At 31.4% G+C, this 27261-nt stretch overlaps 3 protein-coding genes across 4 annotated transcripts; all 3 read right to left on the reverse strand.

The window, feature by feature from the left end:
- Window positions 1–580: 580 nt before the first annotated feature.
- Window positions 581–4457, reverse strand: LOC107477107 (60S ribosomal protein L7-2). Of its 2 annotated transcripts, XM_016097174.3 has the most exons (7): window positions 4058–4457; window positions 2356–2534; window positions 2145–2242; window positions 1974–2031; window positions 1362–1441; window positions 1171–1273; window positions 581–1086 (listed from the first exon to the last, which is right to left on the reverse strand). In XM_016097174.3, the coding sequence occupies exons 2-7, from the start codon at window positions 2530–2532 to the stop codon at window positions 871–873; spliced, it is 732 nt and encodes a 243-aa protein (XP_015952660.1). In that variant the 5' UTR covers window positions 2533–2534; window positions 4058–4457; the 3' UTR covers window positions 581–870. The 2 variants fall into 2 exon arrangements, with proteins under 2 accessions (XP_015952660.1, XP_052117851.1); XM_052261891.1 differs by lacking the exon at window positions 4058–4457 and having other exon boundaries at window positions 2356–2541.
- A 1524-nt stretch (window positions 4458–5981) lies between these two features.
- On the reverse strand, window positions 5982–12254 carry LOC107476927 (uncharacterized). The gene is made up of 18 exons (XM_021129901.2): window positions 11953–12254; window positions 11391–11550; window positions 11177–11268; window positions 10775–10813; window positions 10562–10618; window positions 9741–9815; window positions 9518–9583; window positions 9120–9162; window positions 8669–8714; window positions 8062–8155; window positions 7589–7641; window positions 7412–7496; window positions 7218–7320; window positions 7036–7128; window positions 6804–6870; window positions 6644–6710; window positions 6480–6533; window positions 5982–6122 (listed from the first exon to the last, which is right to left on the reverse strand). The coding sequence occupies exons 2-18, from the start codon at window positions 11425–11427 to the stop codon at window positions 5982–5984; spliced, it is 1212 nt and encodes a 403-aa protein (XP_020985560.1). The 5' UTR covers window positions 11428–11550; window positions 11953–12254.
- A 4100-nt stretch (window positions 12255–16354) lies between these two features.
- On the reverse strand, window positions 16355–23070 carry LOC107477254 (uncharacterized). The gene is made up of 16 exons (XM_052261049.1): window positions 22974–23070; window positions 22757–22848; window positions 22373–22411; window positions 22061–22117; window positions 21156–21221; window positions 20840–20882; window positions 20401–20446; window positions 19816–19909; window positions 19425–19477; window positions 19245–19329; window positions 19018–19120; window positions 18516–18608; window positions 18084–18150; window positions 17923–17989; window positions 17781–17834; window positions 16355–16894 (listed from the first exon to the last, which is right to left on the reverse strand). Exons 1-16 carry the CDS (start codon window positions 23008–23010, stop codon window positions 16757–16759), a joined length of 1134 nt encoding a protein of 377 aa, XP_052117009.1. The 5' UTR covers window positions 23011–23070; the 3' UTR covers window positions 16355–16756.
- Window positions 23071–27261: the final 4191 nt, after the last annotated feature.

A 27261-nucleotide genomic window follows, 5' to 3' on the forward strand; every position in this document is an offset into this window, starting at 1 on the left:
GGTTTAAAACTATATGTTTAGCATAAGTTTCTTGCTTTTTAACTTTTATTCTCATATATATTAAATACTCTGACCATGGATACACGATTATTTAGTAAAATCTCAAAAGGAGTCTTTGGATTTTTACTCGAACTTTAAATTGGCTCTTAAATTTTTAACCATTTTAATTTCAAATTTAAATTTTTATTTCATGGCTCAAGTTAATTATTTTAATGTATTTTGTTAATTTGCATATTGATGTGGTATTCTGAAATAATTCCATGTATTATAACATGGTTTATTCATATGTTGCAACATAATTTGTCTACATATCACTACATGTCATCATTACAAAGATTGTGAATCAAATTAGTCCTTTGACCAATTTTTTTTCTCATTTTTCACAAGTAACTCAGGAAATCCTTGTCAACTAATTAAAAAATATTCCAAAAAACCTGTGATATAACAAATTATTTATAAAATAATATAACAACATAGGTTCTATATTAAAATATTTTGAAAAGTCATTCTTTCTATATAACTATTCTCTCTTCTCATCTCTCAGATGAAAACTATTGAATAATCATTTTAGGAGTGATACTTCTTCAATCAAATAAGCACATGCTACGGTGTTACGGTTAGATATTTAAACCAAGTTCATTACCACCTTGGTAAAAATTGCATGAAGCTACTACAATTGCATGACACTATCACTGCTAATTTAGTTTTCAAGGCAGCTAAGAACTGAAGCTTTACAACTCATGTTTTGTAAAATGAAAAACAAAATAAACCTTAAACAAAGATTTTATCAATGTCAGAAATGTACTACTTCCAAAATTTCAATGCCAATAAAAGACTGAATCCACTATGCTTGGAACAGAAGTCCACAGCCTAATTCATTCTCCTGATAAGCTCATTGATGTAGTTCTCCCTGTTTCCGGCATCTCCTCCTTCAACATAGTGGTTCCTCTTCTTCTTCAAGCCACCCAATGGAGCCTTGAGCTTAAATGGCCAAAGGAAGTTGTTTGCTTCCTTGAAATGGGGTCCAACTGTTATGATCTCATGGATAAGATCTTCGATGCAGATGATTCCATGTTCGCCCAGTGCCTGAAGCATTCATCCAAGGAAAGTAGTGAGTAGATAGAATGTATTTGAATTGTATATTCTAATGCTAAAAATAATATTACAGACCTTCTCAATGATGTTGTTGTCGGTTAGGGCAATTCTCTGCTTGTTCAACTTACCAAAGCCCCTCTTGTAAATAAGCTCTTTTACACTCTTCAAATTTGGGTATCTACAAAAGGAGAGGATCTGGTACGCTTAGCCCAAAAAATAAGGGATTTATCACATTCAAAAAGGCATGACAGCACAAGTTTACATACCCATAGGTCACATATGGTTCAACCCTGTGAAGCATGTTCATTGTGGCCTTGTTAACCTTGAGGAACACACCATTGAAGATCTGTTGCAAAAAAGAAAACAGAGGCAAGGGGGTTAAACATTAGTATGGGTACTTTACACAGTGTAAATGGCAAGATTTCAAACAGATAGTATTACAAACAAGTACCAAAAACATTACATATTTTCTTAATTGACTATGTCAAACTTCCATGACACTATATCGCCTCAAGACTTTCGGGCAAATGCAGTGAAAACACACATAAAGCCAAAGAACAAAGCATCAACACTCCCTTGGGGAACATAACAAGTGACAGAGAGAGGATCGAGAATATGAGAGCAGACGTGTTTACTCCCCATTTTTTGTGACTCAACAACAAAAAAAAATCTGCCTGTTCTAACATAAATTGAATAGTGTTTAACAAACCTATAATCAGGGACTTGAATTCAAGTTGAAGCACCTCAATGATCATCACATTAAACATGGTTATAAAACAACAGTCATGAACTGTACCACTAGCACCAAGTAAACCATAATAACGCCCACACAAGAAATAACACAATAAAGCTCAACATTCAATGATTATAAGCAGTACCTGTCTCAACCTCAACAACTGCAAGATCTTTCTTGACTTGGGGTCCATGGCATTGATACTGAAAAAACACAGCTCAAACAAGTAAGAATACCCAGATTATAGAATTGGTTAAAACTTGGGACACAGTATAAATAGCATAAATATGGAGTAACAAAGGAAACAAACACATACCCACGGATGCGGATGATAAACAGGAGTTTAGCCTCTGGATCAACATAGAATCCACCTTTCAGCTTTGCTTCCCGCTTCAATTGGATCAGCTCCTTTTCCTGTAATATAAAAGCGGGTCAATGTGGCGGAGAAAAATGCAAAGCGCAATAATGGAAACAGAAACAAACATTAAAACAGACAAAAAGGGAAATAGATTAAGGTGAAATGCAACCTGCTCCTGGTATTCCTTTGCATATTGCTTTGCCCTGCTGTAAATGAGCTTGCGGCTCTCAGCTCTCTTCTTCTTTGCAGCATTAAGCTCCTCCTTTTTCTTCAAGGCCCATTCCCCCTCCCTCTTCTGCTTCTTAAGCACAGACTCGGGAACAATTGCTTTCACCTCCTCACCCATCTCTGCCATTCATTCAAAATAAAAATCTCAGTTATAATTAACATCCAACAAAGAATTCATTAGTATCAATTATTATACTGAAACATTTCAGCTCCAACTCAAAAGCTAAATGTTCAGTGTTTCAAATAAGAAAACTACATGCTCTCTTAAACAATAAAAATAGGTCCTTCCAATGTTTTTTAACAATGAAAATCCATTTACATCAAATTCATACTAAGAACAGAGAACTTCCAATGTTTTTTTAACAATGATAATCCAATTTTCCACACAACATGCTGAATACAAGCTAATCAGATCACGAGATATAATAGGAATAATACGGACAAATCAAACGAGCGACAGAAAAGAAATGAAGCCGAAGCAAGGAATGAAAATCAACACAATTGAATGAGACAAATAATGAACAAGACATAGGGCTGGCCCGCCCCGCCTAATGGCGGGATGGCAGGTTGGCGGGCTAAGCCCGCCTAAACTGTTTTTTTTTTTATATTTGTAAGGACATATCTTCTATTTAAATCAATTTAAAAGCAAAAAATAAATATAAATAGTCTCCAAAATAAATAAACATAATCCAAAAAGTGAATTCCACCTAGTAAGAACATCTAAAACATAATGCAGTCGTATACTCAAGTCCCTCAATATCTTGAAAACATTCTTTAAACTTAACCATTCGACTTTCAGATTTTCTCATATACTTAATACAATCTCTAATCTTATGCACGACATCACCACATATTTTCATTCCATCTTGGACAATAAGATTTAAAATATGAGCAGAGCAACGAACATGAAAGAATTCACCACCACACAACAATGAACCATGCACATCCAATGTACTTTTCAAGTGATCAACACAAGTATAATTAGAAGAAGCATTATCCAAAGTAATGAAAAAAATCTTTTTATCAATTTTCCACTCATTCAAAAGCGTAAAGATTTTAGAAGACAACTCAAATCCCGTGTGAGGAGGAGGCATATGAATCTGAAATAAAACAAGCATCAACAATTCTGATTTAATCAAAACTCAACCATTAGCAAACAACACAAAAAAACAGCAAACAATATATGAATCTGCGTCAGATTTAATCAAAACTCAAAACCATTTTAAAACAAGTATCAACAATTCTGATTTAATCAAAATTCAAAACTCAACCATTATCAAACAACACAAAAAACAGCAAACAATATATGAACCTGCATAGATTTAATCAAAACTCAAAGCCATTTTAAAACAAGTATCAACAATTCTGATTTAATCAACAGTCAAAACTCAACCATTATCAAACAACACAAAAAACAGGTAGCAATATATGAATCTGCATCAAATTTAATCAAATATCAACCATTATCAACCATAATCAAACAACACAAAAAACAGCAAACAATATATGAATCTGCATCAAATTTAATCAAATATCAACCATTATCAACCATAAGCAAAACTCAACCATTATCAAACAACACAAAACACAACAAACAAACATAAATCTCTGATCTAAAACCCTAAGCAAGAAAACTAACATACCAGAACAGAGGAGTGGTGACGAGCCGAGGACCAGGACAGAGGAGGCGAGGAGCAGCGGCGATGAGGACAGACAAGGAGACCCAGAGAGCTAGAGGACCGACGAGCATACCCAGAGGCCAGAGAGCGAGAGGACAGGACCCAGGAGCCCAGGACCGAGACCAGCAGCGACGACGGCTAGACGGAGCAGCAGCGGCGGCTAGAACCCAGGAGGACCGAAGAGCGACGGTGACTGCGACTCTGCGAGCGTGAGGGGTGAGGACGGAAGTGCGATCGTGAAGGGTGAGGCCGTCTGTGCGAGACTGCGGGTGTGAGTGAGAGTGACTATGGGTGGAGGGTGGAGAGTGACGGAAGCTGAAGCTCTGTGTTGAGTGGGAGCCTGTGAGTGACCGAGTGAGAGTGACGGTGAGGAAGCTCAAAGCTCCAATTAGGCGGGTAGGGTTTCATTGGGGTCGGGTCGAGTTGTGGGTTAACTGGTTTCTGGGTCTGGGCTAAAAGCCTAAAACATCTAAGCCTTTGAGAAAAAATAAATAAATAAAACTCAACCCACTGGGGAAGCCCGCCAAAGCCCACAATTTAAGCGGGGTGGGTTAGGTGGGCTTTTGTCTTTTGATGATCCCAAATTTTCAGTCCGACCTGTCTTTTTTTGATGGATTACACGGGCTGGCCCGACGGGTTTAGACCCATTTACCACTTCTAAAGACTAGTTGCTAGGGTTATTTTCTCTGTCTTTCTTTGAATTTTCAGAGAGAAGAGAAGAGTGGGACTAGGGGCTGGGGGACTGGGCATCGGGTAGTTATTTAGGTGTTTGTTTTTTTAAAGGGGTCAAAACGGTGCCCTTTTTGAGGGAGTAACTAAACCAGAAAATTTCTAAAAAATCGGTTCGACTGATTTTTTGACTAATTTTTTGTCAGACGATTTTTAATGTTGATCGAACCGCTTTAAAATCGGTTCTCGATTAATCCGATTGAACCAACTAGTCCAGTTCGGTTTTGGCCTAGGTAGCAGCACAAATATACTCAGCTTCTGGTTTGAGGAACTGTTATGGGGTGAAAGGGCAGGAAGTAACGTTCCTAGATAACTCATGAAAGGTGTCTCATCATTTCAAAGTATATACAAAACAAAGAGTTTAGTCACTGCCAGTTGCATTTCACGGTCAAAGCTATACTGTAAACTATTGTTTTATTTTACAAATTAAACTTTGCCTCCAAATTCCTAGCCCTCTAAATAATAAAATTCGCGAATGAAATTTGACTTTTAAAAACCTTTTTAAGTTTTCATAAAAAACTATCATATAGTTTATTGCCATTATAACCTGTATTGAAAAGTTTCATTTTTGCCTTTCGGATAAAAATAATTTCAATATATCCATCAAAAGATATTGTTAACAAATATCATTATAAAAACTAACGTAACAAAAAAAAATATTATATACACATTAAACATCAACTATTAAATCAACCACTTTGTATTTATATATAAATTTACGTATTATTTATCTCATTTTTTATGTATATTTTATATTTTAACATATATTCTATATTGGTAATTGATTTAGTGATTAATTTTTTATAAATATATAACACGCCATAACATAATTGCAAAGCAATTAAGCAAAACTCTAGTGCATTGACCAACATAAATAACAATTTTTATCAGAGACAACCACCAAATCTTATCCTAAAAATGAAACTAATTACATAAACAAAATTATATAATTTGAACTCTACCTTAAAGCAAAATATAAAACCCCCCAAAAAATACAAACAAACAAGGTTTACGAACCCGTTAAATGTAATCCAAAACCTGCATTCATGCTATAACTTGATTTCCTTCTTCCTTTTAGCTTTCCAAACTACTTTGATTTTTTTTTTCCTTTTCTTTTTTTTCCCCTTTTGCCCCAAAGAAAAAGATACTTCAATTTCATTCAAATGGAGCCATATCTTCTTTCTGCCTGTCTCCATACACCTTGAGATGAACTAGGAGGAGGGCGCTCCCAAGAGGCTTCGCCACCAAAGGCACTATTTTGCTCTTCCGGCCGCATGTAGCTTTGCCCTGCTCCGCTAATCTATTTTCATCCAACATTCAAGACATGTTAGATAGATTTGCAAATGTAGGGGGGGAACACCAAATAGAAACAAGCAAAAATTGCTATTAAAATTGCTTTTGAAGTGACTGCAACTTTTTTTTCTCTGAAGCAATGATACAAAATTTTGTAATGATCAAAGTCAACCTAATCTGTATTTTATAAAAGCCTGGTGTGTCATGCACAACACAACCTCAGACCCAAAAAGACTAATTTCATGATGATCATCATTCACCTAACCACCATCTTTAAGTGTAGAAATAATCTAACCAATTCTTAATTAGTTTCATGTGAAAGTTCTAAGAAATCAATAAACATCAGTAGGAGATTTGAACTCACTGTCTCTAAACACGCAGATAGGATTGTCATGCCAGGCAAAGCATCGATTCCACGCTGCAAAAAGTTAACACAACAGAAATTATAAGTTGTCTTGAGATATGAAAAAACTGATACTCAACAACCATCCTAATCTGGCAACTTGTAAGTGAAAGAAAAATTCCCACCTGGCGTTCCACTTTTGTCTTGTAAATGAACCCTCCACAGCAGAAGAGGGTTGAAGAGACAAAGAATCTGCAGAATAACAAGTTGCCATATATTGAATGCAAGTATAGAAAATAAACAGCAAAATACTAACATGTATACATAACAAGACAGTTGCTATACATGCAAGAAAGCACCCCAAATATTGCCCATCCTTTTCTGGCATCTTCACCTTCTTCCTGTGTATAGTCTACAACCACGAATAAACAAATATTAAAAGGGAAAAATAATGTAACATCAGTGGAAAGTATAAGCCCCATAGTTAAGGTCTTCCAGATAATTGGATGCATATAAGGACAAGAGGAATAATAATGGAATTTACAAATTACAACCTAGAAAAGTCATCATGACTCACCGCACAGTTTTGTAAGCACAAATTCAATACTCTCATAACCCTCAATTGGGATTGTTATATTAACTTCATATGGAGTATCACGGACTACCTCGCCTGACAAAGGTGTAGACAAGTGAAAGTTTAACAAACATACACACCCTACAAAACATAATTGATGATGCTTAAAAACATTGGTAACATACATCTCCAATCCACAATCAACATTGTGGGTGACAAAGTTGTAGGAGGCTTCCCATGGTTGGCAGATCCAGACAATCTAATTTCCAAGCCCTTCTCTGGAAGAACCTAATAAGCAACAATAAAACAATGGTGATGAAGCTAGTACCATGAGCAAAGACAATAGTAGTTCTTGCAACTGTAACTATAACAGAAGTACCTTCAAACTAGGCTTTCCAACTAAGGATGAGTGCGAAGCTACTGCAGTCATAAAAAGGACTACCTGAGATTGCCCTGCATCAAAGCTGCAAAAGGAAACCATAGCATACCATTAATAACGATTGAAGAAAATCTGTCGTTATGTAAAGCACAAGATGGCAGCAGGAGTAATCCAGACCTAAAATCACGGTTGGGTTTCTCAAAACCAAATTGTGTCATGCCATTATAAACCTAAAAGTTTTCACATAAGGAAAATTCAGTAAGTGATATAATTGAACTGAGCAACCCACCCTAAATCTACCATTTTGGACAAAAAAGGTTTAATTTTCTATCAATTTGGATCTCAATGTTTTACAACAAAATAATCCAACAGTTGTTTTCTACTGTAACCAACCACAAAAATTATAATTTTAAGATAAAATTTAATCTCACTAGTCTTTTGATTCAAAATTCATGTGGACCAAATTAGGAGTTAAAGGATTTGGTTTCTCTTAGCAGTTTTCATTATGCATTTTACTCTGCAAATCCCTGCAAACCCTTCTGTTCCCTTGCTTTCTCCAACTCACACACCCTTTAAAGCTACAATGCAATTTAGGGGAGCCAAACTCTTAATATGATTCCAAGAATTGTGATAAATATAGAGATGCTCACAATTTCCCATGATCGTGGATGAAAACCAACCGTGAAGCCTTGAAATACTTGTGGGCCCGGTTTTTCACATGGTAAAGCAAGTTCAACTGAAACTCTGGGAATTATCAAGATTGTCATATTTAAAGGTCATACTTCAACTGCAAACATGGGAAATCCAAGACTAATAATGGAGCTCAAGACTAGTAATGAAAATCATCTGCTATCTCCTAAAGAAGTAAAGATCAAGGCCAAATAAGTACTTTAAGCAACAAGCTTCTAAAGCTTATCGTGATACATATATTAATCTATTGTGCAGCAAGCCAGCAATAAATGGAAAAATTAGAATATCTATAGTAACATAACAGATCATTCCTGATTTCATAACATGAAGTATTAGCTTTATAGAAAATGTTATGACTATGAGTAATTCTATACATTGTGTTACGAACTTAATGAACGGGTTGGGGGGTTCAGGCTCAGCAGTTAGGCCAACCTATTGTAACTAATTTGGAGGAGGGATAAGGTGAGAAAGTAGACAGAAAGAAGAGAAATAAATAGCAAAAGGGAAAATTCAGTTAGGATAATTAAAAGAGTAAGAAGAGGCAGGAATGTAGTATTGCATCAAAACCTGCAGTTTGATTCATAAGTGACATTACATATGCATCCAGGTCGACCTACAAGTAAAAAACAAAGAAGCATTTGTCATGTGCTACATTGAAACATGAATTATAACAGAGTTCTCAACATGCAGTGTGAGGATCTATGACCAGGAGCATGTGATCCTTTTGCCATACATAATTTGGCAAACTCTTTGCTCTATTTTTCAGAATTTTTACAAATAAACAAAAATAACATGCACATCCTATAATGATAAATCATGCAAAGTATGTAAATCCATTTTTTTATTTTTTAGAACTCAAATCAATTCAATTACAACAAAATCTTGTAAAAAAATGAGAGAATTTGAAATAACAAATAAAGCAAATCCATGAGATTTCTAAATCAATTTTTTTTCTAATACCAAAGAAGATAATTGAGTTGCAAATCAAATCAAATGTTTCAAAGACTGATAGTCATACCTTTACATTGTCCATTCAAACAACTCCCACAAATGATATTGACCTGAAAGACAAATGTAACATAAGGAAGAAACATGGACCACATATAGCAGAAAAATTTATCCTAAAGAAGCCAAAGCTTCTTTGTGCCAAACAATCAAGCATCAGAGAAAAGACTTTTAGCCTATTGGTTATCTATTATATCTCTATCTTTATACAAAACGGGTTAAGAAAGGAATGTTCAATAACATAGTTGCACGTACTGTGAATATATGCACAAGCAGGTTTGTACATGTACACACAAGAAAAAATGGTCACAACCCCTTTTCTCCACGAGATAACTACTTTAACCATTTCCATTATAGAGTCCTTGATGTAGTTTACTTAAAGAGAAAAAGGAGTTCAAGAGTAACACCAACCTGAGCTGTCCGTCCCATTTTATCATAACTTTGCTCACAACCCATCAAGTCACCATTATAGAACTCCTACACATTGAGAAAGTGGTATACAAAGCAAGAAAGAAGGTATTAACAAGAAGGAGGAGAACTAGAAGTGAAAAATTTATCATATTCATTGGTTTAAGTAGACATCTAAGGAGTATCCCTTACTCTCCCTAAAAGACAATAAGCCGTAGAAACTTACTTGAACAAAGTCAGATTCGTGTGAACCAGCAACAAAGTAGTTGTATTTATCAAATCGACCAAAATCAACATATCCCTGAATACTTTTGGGAGTCAACTAATGGATAAAAATTCTAATACAAAAATCCAAAGTACTCAACAAGGAATATTCACCACACTCATAAAATTATTTAGTTTATAAGCATATTGGAAATCAAAATCAAGTGAAGATCCATGACTAATGAAGGTTTTATCAAATTAAGTGTTTGAGAACTTAAGACCCTTATGTATCAACTTATATGGAAAACATCTCAAGGTAGAGCTAGTAGAAAATTAAAGAAACCAAAAAATGAGATGGCTCCTTTTTTTTCGCCACTAACGTTCCTCTTAGTAAAAAATAGAAGGCTTCAAAGGAAGGAGGAAGACAGGAAAGATGGTAAGAATCTTCCAAAATCCATTTCTCTGAGTGATGGAGAAGGAAATAAAGATATATGTAAAAAGTATTCTTATCTCTCCACAATCCTGTTTTTCTTTTAACAAAAGTCATAATGAGGACAATATGGTAATACTTTGTTACTTCTGCTGTGTTTTTTATTATGGTTAATCAAGTCAATACTCAGCAATACATTTTTGTTGGTTAACCGTTTTACTATGAACACTTGAATAAAAGAGCAGAACATTGTAGACATCTCTTTAAGATTATTACTAATCCCTCTCAAGTTGAATAGAACAACTAAGCCTTGTTTCACCAAGTGAGATTGGCTACATGGATCAAACAACTACTACTTTGGCACTAACTGAAATAAATACTTCAAACTGAAAGCACGGTTATATATGGACTACCGTTTGTGATCTACTCTCGACATCTTTGCAGAATCGGACCGCTAAGTCAGTACCTTCCTGCACTAATGAAAAGTGAATAGTTTAGAAACCTACGTTAGAAGCAAAACTTAACAAAGGAACAAAATAATCAGCGCAATATCAATATGATACCACCAGCAAATATCATGAACATTTCCAAACTAAAAAAAGAAAACTATCTAGCACTGTCTATACCTTTACATCATACTCAAACAGGTATCCGATCCAGCTAGTCTATCAAACCAGTTAAGTATAAACAAGTTAACAACAAACCACAAATTGAACAAAACCTTAGAATAATAACAAGTAAATGGTCATTGGTTCTCCCAAGATGGATAAGACATCAAGAATTAGTACTCCAAAATATAATATCTGTAACTCCTTAGGCATAGCATCAAATACAAATCAATTTACAGAAAAAAATTGATATTCAAAATAACACCTTATAAACACAAAAACAAAATGATTAATTATTAAGAACCAATTTTAAAATCCGAACCCTGTAAGGACCCTTTTAGAATTATCAATATCAAATCAAATAAAATGCAAAGCCCAATCAAAGAACAAATGTTCTTGATTGTGAGAAGTGAAGGATACGAAATCAACAATACGACTAGAATTATCGAAAGTATAGCAATTGGAACTAGGAACCGGAATTGAAGCGATCGATGGTATCTGCAAAAGAAATGCTGGAAAGCAAGAGAGAAAAGAGGGGAAAATTAGAGTTTCAACAATATCTGCTATCTGTAGCTAAAAGAAACTGAAAACATAAGAAAGAGAGGATTAGAACATGCTGAAACTGCCAACCCACCAGCGCATAAAACGGTCAATGTTGTAGGATAACGCATTTTTGCCTTTTTGGGGCGAGTGTTGCTTCAGATTTTCAGGGTCAGGGTACAATGTTGGTGAAGCTCTACACCATCAACAGAACTAAAGTGGGTAACTGGAAAGTGTAAATGCCTTGTGCGGCCCTATATATCACAAACAAGTAATCAAAATTCATCACTTTGAAGTTTGAACCATAATTTAAGCCAAGTAAAATTGTCACTCTTTAAATATCACCAAATTAGAATTAAAAAAAATAAATCAAGTGCCCCTAAATTAAGAATCAAAATAACATTCAGATGAACATCATAAATTAAACAATCAAAAGAATGTAAACTCGGCAATTTCACATTTTACAAACACTTAATCAGACCAAAAACATAAAAGTCATAAATTCAACAATCGATATTACTGCTGCCAATTATGGAAACTATTTCTTAAGGCAAGTATTTTATTTTTTAACCGCTTATACTTAAGGTTTTAAAAAATTTAACATATATAATCAAGGTTTGTTTAGAACAATGGAAGATATTTAGAAGTCTGCCTACCTGCAAAAAGGCGCGACGGTGACAGCGGGAGGGCCTGGTGGCAGAGAGCGACAGCCAGCGACGCTGAGAGAGAAATGACAGAGCCGCGGCGGCGGAGAGCACGGAGCTGGAGGTTGAAGCAGACGGGTCAGAGGGGTTTAGGGTGGTGAATTTTCATTAGTCACCAAAATGTTACTCCGATTTCCGATTGCTAACTAACGGAAATTTGGGTTAGGAACAACAGAGATTCACAAACAAACAAAAAAATGTGAAGAAATTATTTGATCATTTATAAAATTCAGAGTGTGTTTTATTTCAGGTTCAAAAATTCAATATCTATTTTAGACATTATTTCAGTTTTTTTATTACACATTTTTTAACTGTAATAAAACCACGTGTGAAAAAAAGCGCCTCAATTTTTTAGATATTGAAAAAAAAAAGTGAAATGTACTACTAATATGATTTCATAGTGTATTTTTTTTTTTTTTTGAAATATATAAAGAGAGAAAAAGAAAGAAGAGTTTTATATTTGTATTGTTGTGTTTATTGTCAGAGTCTGTAAGTCTCAATTTATGCATGCACTAAGTTTTGATTTTTCAAACTTCATTAATAAAAAATTAAACCTTTTTTCATTGAGAAATTGAACCATCCAAGTATTAATGGGCATCCAACTCATTCCTCATTCTTATCACAATACTTTCCCTTCAATAATCATTTAGGATTATGTCTCGTTAAAATCTTACTAAAGAAAAATTCAATTGAAAAAAACTTTAGCGAAAGAAAAAAAAACACAAAATTCTTTGCGATGGACTGCCTCATTAAAAATTGTCAAAAAAATTCAATAAGGAGAAAATTTTGACCAAGAAAAAAAAGAGTACATTCTCCCCCTCTTGTCGATATTATTTTATATCTCAAAATCGGTGCATCCCAATTTGATATACCAATCTTTTAAAGGAGGATTCCGGAAGGAACTTTATAAATAAATCTGCCAAATTATCGCTTGAGCGAATCTATTGGACATCAATTGTTTCCTGAGTTTGAAGGTCATCAGTGAAGAAAAATTTGGAAGAAATATGTTTTGTTCTATCAATTGTTTCTTGAGCAATGCATCCTATATTATCTTCAAACAAAACAGTTGGAGCTATCTTATGATCAATCAGTTTACATGATGACAGATTATATTGGATCAAACTCCCGGGCCAAAAACACTCGCGACTAGCTTCATGTATCGCTAGTATTTCAACATGATTAGAGGATGTTACTGCAATCGTCTGTTTCGTGGACCTCCATGATATAGCTGTACTACCATATGTGAACAGGTATCATATTTGAGATATCCCTTTGTGTGGATCATACAAGTATTCTGCATCTGCATAGCCAACTAGTTGTGACTTGGATCCATATGGATAAAACAATCTCATATCAACCGTTCTATTAAGATATCGAAAGATTTGTTTGATTCCATTCTAATACTTCTGGTTGGAGAGGAACTATACCTTGCTAGTAAATTCACAACAAATGATATATTGGGTCGTGTATTATTAGCAAGATACAGTAGTGCCCCAATGGCACTGAGATATAGTACTTCAGGATCAAGTATATCTTCATTTTCTTCTTTTGGACGGAATTAATCCATTTTCAAATCCAAAGATCTTACGATCATTGGGGTACTTAATGAATGTGACTTATTCATATAAAATCTGTTCAATATCTTTTTTGTGTATGTTATTTGATGAATAAAGATTTCATTTTTTATATACTCGATTTGCAGGCCGATCGAGACAAAATTTAGTCTTTCCAAGATCTCTCATCTCAAACTCTTCTTTTATAACTTTTATAATTGTTGAAATCTTTCCAGGGGTTCTAATTATATTTAAATCATCAACGTACATAATAATTATAATGAATCCAAATGCAGATTTCTTTATGAAAGCACATGAGCAGATATCATCATTCTTAAATTTGTTTTTGGTTAGATACTCAGTAAGACGAGTATACCACATTTGTCCAGATTGCTTTATAACATATAAAGATCTTTGCAATTTGACTTAGTATAACCCTTGCGAATATTTATTGAATGGTTTAGATATTTTTAGTCCTTCAGAAACTTTCATATAGATATCACAATCTAATTATCTATATAAATAGGTTGTTACTACATCTATTAGATGCATATGTAGTTTATGGTATGCAGATTAGCTGACCAAATAACGCAATGTTATTGCATCTACTACAGGGGAATATATTTCTTCATAATCTATACCGGGTCTTTGTGAAAAACCTTGCGCCACAAGTCGAACTTTGTAGCGTACAATTTTATTTTTTTCATTTCATTTTCTCATAAATATCCATCTGTATCCAACAGGTTTTACATCTTCTGGTGTACGGACTGCAGGTCCAAATGCTTCACGTTTTGCAAGTGAGTCTAACTCAGCATCCATAGCTTCTTCCCATTTCGGCCAATCATTCATTTGTCGATATTCTTCGACTATTCTTTGTTTAAGATCCTTACTTTCATGCATGATGTGTAATGTTGTATTATATGTAAATATTTCATTAACAATTGTTTTATTTCTATTCTATTTTTCGTCTGTAAAAGACATAACTTATCAAGATCTTATTATTTTCACAATTTTCAGAAGACATCAAAATTATATCAGAATTTTGGACAACAGCATGTGTCTTTACTATGTCTTTATCCATTTCAACAGGAGTCGTATTTACCTCTTTTCTTTTTCGAGGATTTTTGTCTTTAAAATCGACAAGTCTACCACGCTTCCGACGTGAATTTTTTTCAGTGGCCATTTGTTCGACTGGGACATCAATTCGAATTGGAGCATTTTTAGCTAGTATATATGATTTAGTAATCCTTTTCGTATTAAAAAATATATCAGTCAATTCATTTGCCATTCTTTGCAAATGTATAATCTTTTGAACTTCTAGTTCATATTGTCCTGATCGAGAATCTAAATGCATCAAAAATTGATGCATTCTAAGTTCTTTTTCAAGAAGCTTATTCTCTCTCCCTAATGTTAAAAATTTTGAATAATCAAAATAACAATCTGCAAAAAAAACTTTAAACATATCTCCTGTTTGTATCTCAAGATACATTACTATAGAGGAAAAATCATATCTCACATAAATTTTCAATTTTCTTTGGGGTCCCATTTTAGTGCGAGAAGGTGGGGCAATTAAAACATATATCGTACACCCAAATATATTCAAATGGAAAACATTTTGCTGCTGGTCAAAAGCTAATTGCAGAGGAGACAATCGATGATAACTTATTGGTCTCAAACGAATAAGTATTGTAGCATGTAAAAATGGCATGTCCCAAGCAGAGGTTGGAAGATTTGTTCTTATAAGTAAGGGCCTAGCAATTAATTGGAAGCATTTAATAAGTGATTCTGCTAACCCATTTTGTGTATGAACATGAGCTACTGGATGTTCAACGCTTATTCCGTTAGCTATACAATAAGCATCAAAGGCTTGGAAAGTGAATTCACCAACATTATAAAGACGGATTGCTTTGATTAGATTTTTTGGAAACTACGCTTTTAATTGAATACTTTGAGCAAGTAATCTCGCAAATGGCATGTTACGAGAAGACAATAAGCACACATATGACCATATCCAAGTTGCGTCTATTAGGACCATAAAATATCTAAAAGATCTACATGGTAGATGAATAGGTCTACATATATCGCGTTGAATCCTTTCTAAGAATTCAGAAGACTCAAATCCAATCTTTATTGATGATGGTCTTAAAATTAACTTTCCCTGAGAACATACAACACAACAAAATTTACTGGATTTAAGAATCTTCTAGTTTTTAGTGAATGTTCACGGGAATTTTCAATAATTCTCCGCATCATTGTTATTCCAAGATGACCTAATCGATCATGCCAAATTATAAATTTTTTTGGGTTAAGTAATAAACTTTTGATTTACAATGACATGTGATTCAATTACATTAATTTTAGTATAATATAACTCAGAAGAAAGTGAGGACAACTTTTTTTAATATAACGACCTTTTATTTGAATCATGAGTTGTGATATATAAGTACTCATGATTTTTCTCATTTATTGTTTCAATATGATATCTATTTCAGCGAATATCTTTAAAACTCAACAAGTTCCTAAGAGACTTGATAGACAATAGTGCATTATTTATTATGAATTTTGTTCTTCCAGAAAATAAAATTATAATTCTTCCGAAGCTTTCTATCACATTGTTTGAGCCAATAATAATATTAACATATTCTGTTTTGGTACAATATGAGTAAAATATATATTACTTTTAAGAATGATATGCGAACTTGCACTATGGCAAGACAAACATATTCATTATATATCATTGTCATTTTTTTCAAAGATAAATAATAATAATAAAATGAGCCCCGAAAAATTACATGCAAGTCTTTTTTCATAACATATTCAGTTTGAATTATAACTAGCTTGTGCAGTAAATCAATTATTAGTAACAATGATAAGTTACAAACCAAATTAATTACATGAATAGATGATGCAGTTTGAACTCTACCATAAAATAAACACACTGCGAATGCGTTAATGGCAATATCGCAGCTACACTCATGCTATAACTCTCTTTCCTTCTTCCTTTTTGCTTCCCAACCTTCTTTGATTTATTTATTTTTCTTTTTCTATTTGCCCCCTAGAAATGAGATACCTTCAATTTTCCATAAAATCTAGCTTAGTCCAAGTGAAACTTTTAGTAGGAAAATATCCCAAAAGCTAGATAAATCAATGAGGGGACTTTCAAATACAACAAAAAAAAAAATTGAATAACACCAATCCAATATTCAAATGGCTCCATATCTTCTTTCTATTGGTTTCCATGCATCTTGAGAAGAACTAGGAGGTGGGCCCCAGGAGGGTTCGCCACCAAAGGCACTATTTTGTTCTTCTGCCCGCATGTATCTTTGTCCTGCTCCGCTAATCTATTTCCATCAAACATGGTGGAAACTCGAGTGTAGTCGACTTCACGTGAAGTTGGTAGTTGAGAGCCATTAGATAAAAATTTAGTCAAATCAGTCAAATTATCTAACAACTCTCAATTATCAACTTCACGTGAAGTCGACTGCACCTGAAATTTCACCATCAAACATCCAAGATATGTTAGATGGATCTGAAAATAGAATAAGTGAAACACCTACTAGAAACTTGGAAACTGCTATTAATTTCTTTTGAAGTGCCCAAGATCCAGTATAAACTTCGTTTCTATTGAAGCAATGATACCAAATTTGGTGAAAATCAAAGTTAACCTAATCCATATTTTATATGGTAATACCCCAAATCGGTTTTTAAAAATTTTAGTTGGATATTTTAATTTTGGACAAATTTTAATTACTAAATTAGTCTCTAATCTTTTATTTTATAAGGCGTATCAATCTTCACGTCAAATTTTGATATAAAAAAATTGACAAATTAATAGGCTATTATTATTTAATAAAAGATAGAACAATCCTTAAAAATTTTTAAAATTCATATATCAATTCTTTCGTAAAGACGAACAATCTAATATGAGAATTAATTTGTCTAACGAAATAAAAATTCGAACAGTTATTTACTGATTAAAATTCGTTGAAAATTAAAATGTCTCGCTAAAGATTTCTTAGAATCTGATTTAAGGTATTACTCTATTTTATAAATATCTATGGTGTCATGTACAATAGGAACTCAGACCTAAAAAAATACTAATTTGGTGATGATCATCATTGACCTAACCACTACCATAATGTGCAAAATTAACATTATCTATTTTTAATTAATTTCATGTCAAAGTTCCAACAAATCAATAAACATTAGTAGAGGATTTGAACTCACCGTCTCTAAGCATGCAGATAGGATTGTCATGCCAGGCAATGCATCAATTCCACGCTACAAAAAGTTAATACATACAACATAAGTTTAAGTTTTGTGTATCTTAAGGAAAGATAGAACTTGTAACTGAAAGAAAAATCCTCACCTGGCGTTCCACTTTTGTCTTGTAAATAAACCCTCCACAACAAAAAAGTGTTGAAGAGACAAAGAATCTGCACAATAACAAGTTGCCATATATTGAATGCAAGTATAGAAAATAATAACAAAATACTAACATGTATATACATTACAAGACAATTATTATACATGCAAGATAGCACCCCAAATATTGCCCATCCTTTTCTGGAATCTTCACTTTCTTCCTGTGTATAATCTACGACAATGAACAAACAAAAATTAAAGAAAAAATATAATATGACACCATTGGAAAGTGTAAGATCCAAAGATAAGAGAGCTTCTTGATAATTGAATGAATTTAAAGAACAAGAGGAATAACAAAGGATTGAGAAATGTTAGTTGTCCTTTAACTTTTAACTTTTAGTCAGCTTTTTTAAGAATTTATTATTATTTAATTAATTTAAATACCCACTTTTACGTACTCGTTCAAAAAATCAGGAGAGTTACTTGTTTTTTATTTTCTCTTTCCTCTGAAAGCTGAATAAAAGATAATATTTAAAGAATACCTAGTTACACTGCAAAGAATTTTATAACGTCCGTAGAAAAGTTATCATGACTCACCACAGAATTTTGTAAGCACAAATTCAATAGGCTCATAACCCTTAATTGGGATTGTTATATTAACTTCATATGGAGTATCACGGGCTACTTCACCTGAAACAAAAAGTGCAAACAAGTGAAAGTTTTAAAAAAATTAAATTACTTTGTTAGTTTCTATAGTTTCATTAAATTTGTAATTGAATCCTTATACTTTAAAACCAGTTTTAAATTTATAATCACATCTTTACTGTTCTAAAAATATTTAACTTAACAGAATATACTGAGATATATTCGTTAGTAATGTGAGACAGATAAAAATATTTTTGTAACATTTACTGATAAAAATGATTTAATTACTACAAATTTAAAACTGGTATAATGATCTAATTGAAAACTTCAAAAAATGTAAGAACTTAATTACAAATTAAAAAAACTATAAGGACTAACAGAGTAATTAATTTAACCTTTAAAAAACATACTCCACATAACATAATTGATGATCCTAAAAAATGTGTTAGCATACATCTCCAATCCACAATCAACATTGTAGGTGACAGAGTTGTAGGAGGCTTCCCATGGTTGGCAGATCCAGAAAATTTAACTTCCAAGCCTTTCTCTGGACGAACCTAATGAGCAACAATCAAGCAAAGACAGTGATCCATCCGGTTCAGAATGAATCTCGGATAATGAGTCGGATCGAATCAATAATAATAGTTCTTGTGGTAATACTAGTAACACTAATAGAAGTACCTTTAGACTTGGCTTTTGAACCAAGGATGAGTGTGAAGCTATTGCAGTCATAAAAAGAACTACCTGGGATTGCTTTGCATGAAAGCTATGAAAGGAAACCATAGCATAACATTAATATAACAATTGAAGAAAATCTTTGGCTATGAAATCACACTAAATGGCAGCATCCGTAATCCTGACCTAAAATCACGGTTGGATTTCTCAAATCCAAATTGTGTCATACCATTATAAACCTAAAATTTTCAAAAAAGAAAAATTCAATAAGTGATATAACTAAGCTAATAAGTAACCCATGCTAAACCAACTATTTTTGTTATCTCAAGAGAGGTTTAATTTTTCATCAACTTGGTCTTCAATTAATTTGACAACAAAATAATCCAAAAGTTGCTTTCTACTACGACCAAATCCTTCGTCAACTTAGAAGTCAAAGGATTTAAACACATATTCAAACGCGCTAATACGCGCGCGCGCACGCACACATACAACCAGAGTAAAGCTCCGATGCAATTTGGAGGAGCCAAACTCTTAATATGATTACAAGATTTGTGATTAATAATGTAGATATACTCACAATTTCCCATGATCGTGGATGAAAACCAACTGTGAAGCCTTGAAATACTTGTGGGCCCGGTTTTTCACAAGGTAAAGCAAGTTCAACTGAAACTCTGGCAATTATCAAGATTGTCATATTTAAAGGTCATACTTCAACTGCAAACATCAGAAAACAACACTAATAATGGAAACCAAGACTAGTAATAAAAATCATTAGTTATCTCCTATAAGTAAAGATCATGGCCAAATTAGTGCTTTACTCAACAAGCTTCTAAACCTCATTATGATACATATACTAATCTATGGTGTAGAAATTAATGCCAAATTGGAATATGTATAGGAGTGCAAAAAATATAAAAAATGCACGCGAAAAAAATTGTCATCACATAAGATGAGAAAACACCACATCTAACTCAAAACTTTAAGTTAGTAAATTAATGGGTCTCTTATCTTATAAACTCCACACTCTTCCTTGCTTTCTTTGATGTAGGACTAATTTCATCACTCCTCACACTTGCAACATTAACAAGTTTAAAATGAAAGAAACACAGGAGTAGTATTTTAAAATAAAATGACAGCTGGGAATGAGTTAAATCATCAAAACCTGCATTTTGATTCATAAGTGACACTACATATGCACCCAGGACGACCTGCGAGTTAAAAAGCTAATAAGCATTTGTCATCACAAAGAAAACAAATTATTATTATTATTATTTGAATAGAAAAACAAATAGTATAATAAAAGAAAACATCACAAAGCAGAGAACACAAATTTACAAATAAACAAAAATAACATCCACATCCTATAACGATAAATCATGCAAAGCATGTCAATCCCTTTGTGATATTAGTGAATATTATTCAACAAATGATGGGAAGATCTTATAATAACTAAGATCAACAATAAAAATAGAATCATTAAAAGCCTTTAGCATTTGTTTTTCAAAAAACGTGTTCTTTTGAAAACACATTTATGATCCACAAAGATTGTGCATTGTATACAAATAATCAAATGAAATGTTCTCAAAGATTCACGATCATACCTTTGCATTGTCCATTCGGACAACTCCCACAGATGATGTTGACCTGAAAAACATGACACAAGGAAGAAACATAGACCACATAAGACAGAACAATTTATCCTAGAATCCAGAACTTGTTTGTTCCAAACAATTGAGAATAACAGAAAATGCTTGTAGCATATCAATGATATAGATACATGTTCCTTGAATAAACACACAATAAAAAATGTTCACAACCCCTTTCTCCATGAGAAAACCACTTTAACTATTTCCATTATATTGAGTCTTTGATGTAGTTTACCAAAAGAGAAAAAGGGAGTTCAAGAGTAAATCCAACCTGCGCGGTTCGTCCCATTTTATCATAACTTTGCTCACAACCCATCAAGTCACCGTTATAGAACTCCTACACATTAATAAAACGATTCAAAAAAACAAAAAGAAGGTATTAAGAACAAGAAAAGAGGAGAACAAAAAGCAAAAATTTACTGTATTATTTAGTTTAAGTGGATCTAACCAGTGTAATCATATATTATTACTGTATTATTTAGAACAAGAAAAGAGGAGAACAAAAAGCAAAGTAGGGAGTAAAAATTCAATAATTTCCTTCTATAAATAACTAGAAATCTAAGGAGTATGCCATATTCTTCCCGAAAAACAAAATAAGTAATAACAACTTACTTGAACAAAGTCAAATTGGCCTATACCAGCAACAAAGTAGTTGTCAAATCGACCAAAATCAACGTATCCCTGAATAGCCTTGGGTGTCAGCTAACAATAAAAATTATAAAACAAGAATTTCAAGTACTAAACTAGGATTATTCGCTACAGTTATATATACTTATCTCAGTTTATAACCAGATTGGAATTAAAAATTAAGCAAGAATCTATGACTATCGAAGGTTTTATCAAATAAGTGTTTGAGAATTGAAGAGTCATATATTAACTTATACGAGAAATATATCAAGGTATAAATAATGTGCATGCCTGAACCTATTATTATAAAAAATTAAAGAGATGAATCTTGAATATTTTTTTCTACTAATGTTTTTCTTTTTAAGTAAATTAAAACAAGATAACTTCAAAGGAGGAAGACATAAAAGAGGATAAGAATCTTCCAAAATCCATTTTTATGAAAGTGAAAGAAAAGGAACTAAGGATGTATGTAAGAGTAAAAAATAAAAAACTTTGAGAATACAACGAGATAAGTACTTCAAACTGAAAGCATATAAATATAGAGACTACCGTTTGTGATCTGCTTTCGACGTCTTTGCAAAATCGAACCGCTAAGTCAGTATCTTGCTGCACTAATGCAAAGTGAGTAATTTAGAATTCTTAGGCTAGAAAGAAAACTTAACAAAGAAACGAAAGCTTTCATTATATTATTGATATCCGATAACACCAACAGATACCAATACCAATGATACAACAAATAACAATAAGCCTTATTCCACTGGGTGGACTCGGCTACATAGATCAAACGACACTATTGTACACAGTCTCAGTGTAGAACTAAAATATAATAAAACTAAAAAAAACATCTAGTAGTTTACATACCTGCACATCATACTCAAACAGGTATCCAATCCAGCTACTCTATCAAACTGGTTAAGTAATAACAACAAACCATGAATTGGATCAACACAATAAGATAACAAGTTAACACTCATTGATCTCCAAAGATGAATAGAACATCAAGAATTGGTGCTCCATATTATAATATCTATACCCTTTTAGACATTAGCACTATATTTAAATTAAATTTATAGACAAAATTGACATTCAAATTAACAATCTACAAACACAAAAACAAAATAACTAATTATTACAGTCAAATCAAAATCCTATAATGAACAATTTATCGTTATCAATATCCAATAAATGCAAATCTAATCGAAATGAAAAAACTTTTGAGTGCATTAGAAGTGAATTGAAGGATACAAAATCAACAATATGACTAGAATTATCGAAAGCGTAGCAATTGGAACTCGGAATCGAAACCGAAGCAATCCAATGTATCCTCAAAAGAAAAGCTGACCAAAAAGCGAAGAGGGAAAAATTAATTTGCTTTAACAATATATACTATTGGTAGCTTAAAGAATGTGATGACAATTGAAAAGAGATTATTAATTAGAACATGATGAAACCACAGACCTACCTGTAAATAAAATAGATAAGGTCGTTGCATAACACATTTTTTGAGCAAGCTTGCTTTAGATTTCAGGTTACGCTACAATGTTAGTGAAGCTCTACCCGGACCCTCAAGTGAAAAGTGGTTAATTTAGAGAGTAAATGCCCGATGTATCCTTGTCCTTTTCCTAGATGGACAAGCCTCTCCTAAAAAAATTAAATGACAACCCATTTTCATACTTTCTCTTTACTAAAACAAAATATTAGTCTCTCTACTTGCTAACATAAGGTTCAGTAATTATAGGACAAATTAAATTTTTAACAAGATTAAAAAATAACAATACTAGACACTTTGGCATTATTTGAACTAAAAAAATAACGAACCGAATTCAACAATAATTAAGCTCACATTGTTATCTATAAATATAATACATCTTTAAAATCAACATTGTTTAAGGCTATACTTGTACAACCAAAAAATAATCTACTAATAATAAAGATTCTCTTCGTCCAAATCTTGATCTTGAGAAGTTAAACAATCAATTTTAAACAAAAATTCAAGCATATTCATATTCATTCTACAGCGTCACTCCTTAATAAAGTAGACAATGAGAGCCCATAACTTCCAAAGTGTGTAAAAATTGATAATTAACACGTAATAATACAAGTGTCTTTGTAATTAATTTAGTTAATTTATTAGAGTTAGAATTTTTCTTTAAAAGTTTGCAGGTACAAATTTGATTCTCAGCAATATCATATAGTTTTACATTTTTTTCTGTTTTCACTTTATTTTTGAAAAATAAAAAAATATTTTTTTAAATATTTGTCATACCAATTTATTAATATAATTTTTTTAAATAATATAAAATAATATTAAAATATTTTATGATTTAATNTATAAAGATTTTTAAGGAATAAACAAATTTTATTAAAGAATTAAAAATTAAATTTTTTTAATGAAACTTTTTTTTTACCAAATTTTAATTTAGTACTTGTTTGAGTGTCATCAAGTTGTTACAGAAATTTTTTTTCAGAAGTTAATAAAAATACTAGAAAAATTAATAAAAAATAGTTTTTTTCAAAAGTTACCATTTATATTCTTTAAAGTTTTTTTAAATATGTTTTTATCATTATAAATAAACAAAAAGTATTTTTACATTATCGTACCCAAATATAATTGTTAGATAAAAATATATTTTACATTATATATCTAAATATAAAATTATTTTTATTATTAAAAAAAAAAGTTAAAAAAATAGTAAAAATTCACCTAAACAGATCCCAATATTGTTAATGTTGAAAATTTTTTACATACTCGGACTAAATGAATACTCTTACTCTATATCATTTGTTTTACTAATTTGATGTTAGTTTCTATTTTATATAAATGTGAGGTTTTGAAACATGACACATGGTCATTATTTCTCTCAGTAAACTTTCAGACACATCCTCAATTTTTATTCTCAATAGTATTAATAACCAATGAGTATTAGATATAATTGTTTATGTACGGTTTTTTTTATCTATTTAAGTTTTTGACAAAAAAAAATTATAATATAGTATCAGAAATGGTATGATTATAAAATTTAAAATTCAATTATCTTTGTTATTCTACAAAAAAAAAACTTACAAAAATAAAAAGAAAGAATAAAGCATATACAAGAATGAAGATGTAGGAGTAGTAAATGAATGTTATTTGGCCGAATATCTATTTAATGATGTTTTTCAATATATATATATATGAAATTATGAATGACAGTTATTACTTATTATTATTATTTTTTTACTCATCTATTCTTATGAAACAAAAGAACATAAACATGATGTTGTAAAGGCCTTTAGCATTTGTTAACAACCAATAAACATAAATTAGGTATGAAATGATAAAAAAAAAAATTCATAAGTAATTTTGCTAGTAAAAATTTCAAGTTACATGCTTCTATCATTGAAAACTTCTTTTACAATCACAACTATTTTGTTCTTATCATTTCAACCAAAGCCACTGGCACCCTCATTTCAACGTACAATAGCAAAGTATTGGTTCTTCATAATATTTATTTTCACTCTTGACTCATTTTGTCGATTTGTTCTAATACCACAGTCAACAAGCTTCTCAAGAAACATCTTCTCTAATTGTTTTATGTAGCCAGGGTTGAACATGTATTTTCACACCTCTAGAAATCGTAGGAACTAGGAAGTTCAACCAATCACTCAACAAGCTTTTCACCCTCTTGTAATATGGGTGCTTATTAGTTTGTGCTTTTACTGATGTGTCTTGTTTTTCATTTCTTTTTAGTTACATACAAATTATTCGAATAAGTTAAAATATAAAATATAAAAAAGGAAAATGAGAAATTTGGAGTTCTTTAAAGGTGAGAAGTTGGTAATAACAGTAATGATAAAAACAACAAGAATAACGAATAATTCAAGTTACAGAACATTGTATTCTTTTTTACTAGTTTTTGGTATTTATCAAAGTGAGAGATTTTTTTGTTGTTTTTATTTTTATAATAAACATTATATTTTTTTTAAAGCAATACAATTATATATCTTATAAAAAACAAATATAAAAAAAATCTCAACTTCATGAAATAAATGACCATTACATCGATTATAATTTTAAATAGATAAAATAAATACTAAATATAGAACATACTCTATCAAGAGCATGAATTAAATAGACGCATACAGGTTACCAAGAAAATAAGCTAGAATAAAAAAATAAAAAATAACTTTTTTATTTTTATTTTGATAAAATGTTTTTAAATATTATTTTTTTTATATGTATAATATGTATGTGTGTATTTTTTATACTCTAGACAAAAATATTTTTTATTGATCATAGAAAGATTCATATGTATAATATCTTTTATATTTTAAGTAATTAATGAATAAAAACAAAGATTAGTTTAATAATAATACTCTTATCATTTAATGACCCTATAACTTAAGTATAGGTTTTTTTGTTAATATACTATTCATACATCCACTTATACACACTATGAAATTCTTAAATCACAAACCAATTTTAGCTGACAACTGAACTGGATGCAATTTTGAAAAATAACTAATTTGCTGATTCAAACCTTGAAGGGATTTAAGCAGATATTGTGATGCCTTTACCATAGAAATTTAGGTGTTGTCTGTGATGGTTGGGAAAAGTCATGGCTATGGTGGCTAAGAGTGATAAACATGTAATAACATGACACGTGGTGGTTTGATTCTCTACTTTCATAATCAGGACAGTAATTGTTATATGCGGGTTTTCGGCTCGACTGAAAAAGTTTATCCAATCCTAACCCATTTTTTCTACTGAAAAAAATAAGAAAAAAATCTGTTGAATTTAGTTAAAAAATAAGTTATTTATTCTACGTTTTTTAGATAGAAAATACAAGAGTCTATGGATTCTTTATTTTTGTTTTAATTAATTTCTATCTTTATTATTAATAAAATTTTGAAAACAAAAAATATTAAAAATAAAAATAAGAGATGAAAATAAAAATCAATAAGATCCTAAACTATTTAAGTTTGCAATGTATTAGAAGAGTCAAAATTTTTTATTTTAATAATAATAATAATAATAATAATAATAATAATAATAATAATAATAATAATAATAAACAAACAAACAAATAAGGAATCCGTATATCGCGTATTTTTACGTGTTCTACTGACATATTTCCTTTGTTAGCAAGTTGGAATCTTACTTTGCATTTGCTTTGCCTAAGAAAAGGGATAAAATTAACCCAAAAATTCAATAATTAAGTACGTTACGTTGTTATATATAAATATAATACCGCTTTAAAATCAACCTTTTTTAAGGTTATACTTTTACATGAAGAAAATAAGAGTAAGTATATTATCTACTACATAATAAGAATTCTCTTTGCCCAGATTTTGATTCTGAAAAATTATGCAATTAATTTCGAACAATAATTTAAGTATATTCATTCATTCTACACTTAGCCTTTTTCCTTATCGTCTTATCGGTAAGTAGACAATGAAAGACAATAACTTTCAAAGCATGTAAAAATGGATAGTTAATATTTTTTGGTGACTAAATGGATAATTAATATGTAATAATATAAGTGTCTTTGTAATTAATTTGGTTAACCTATAGAAGTTAGAATTTTCCTTTAAAAGTCTATAGGTTCAAATTTCATTCTCAACAACACTATATAGTTTTACATTCCCCTTCATTTTTCTTAGTTTTCACATTATTTTTAAAAATTAAAAAATTAAAATATTTGCTGTACCAATTTATTAATATAATTTTTTTAAATAATATTAAAATATTCTATAATTTAATAAATTTG

This window comes from Arachis duranensis, chromosome 1 (assembly GCF_000817695.3).
Source record: "Arachis duranensis cultivar V14167 chromosome 1, aradu.V14167.gnm2.J7QH, whole genome shotgun sequence".
Classification (NCBI taxonomy): domain Eukaryota; kingdom Viridiplantae; phylum Streptophyta; class Magnoliopsida; order Fabales; family Fabaceae; genus Arachis; species Arachis duranensis.

Excerpts from the sequence above, each read along its gene's own strand:
- LOC107477107 (XM_052261891.1), bottom strand. The coding sequence starts at position 2,541 with ATGGCAGAGATGGGTGAGGAGGTGAAAGCAATTGTTCCCGAGTCTGTG. Across the intron at positions 2,032-2,144 it reads TTTATCATCCGCATCCGTGG|TATCAATGCCATGGACCCCA; the intron begins GTATGTGTTTGT and ends GTGTTTTTTCAG. Across the intron at positions 1,442-1,973 it reads AGTTGTTGAGGTTGAGACAG|ATCTTCAATGGTGTGTTCCT; the intron begins GTACTGCTTATA and ends TTTTTGCAACAG.
- LOC107476927 (XM_021129901.2), bottom strand. The coding sequence starts at position 11,427 with ATGCGTTATCCTACAACATTGACCGTTTTATGCGCTG. Across the intron at positions 10,619-10,774 it reads TGTTTGAGTATGATGTAAAG|GAAGGTACTGACTTAGCGGT; the intron begins GTATAGACAGTG and ends TCATTAGTGCAG. Across the intron at positions 9,163-9,517 it reads AAATGGGACGGACAGCTCAG|GTCAATATCATTTGTGGGAG; the intron begins GTTGGTGTTACT and ends TTTGTCTTTCAG.
- LOC107477254 (XM_052261049.1), bottom strand. The coding sequence starts at position 23,010 with ATGTGTTATGCAACGACCTTATCTATTTTATTTACAG. Across the intron at positions 18,151-18,515 it reads TGTGCTTACAAAATTCTGTG|ATTATACACAGGAAGAAAGT; the intron begins GTGAGTCATGAT and ends TCATTGTCGTAG. Across the intron at positions 17,990-18,083 it reads TTTGGGGTGCTATCTTGCAT|ATTCTTTGTCTCTTCAACAC; the intron begins GTATAATAATTG and ends GTTATTGTGCAG.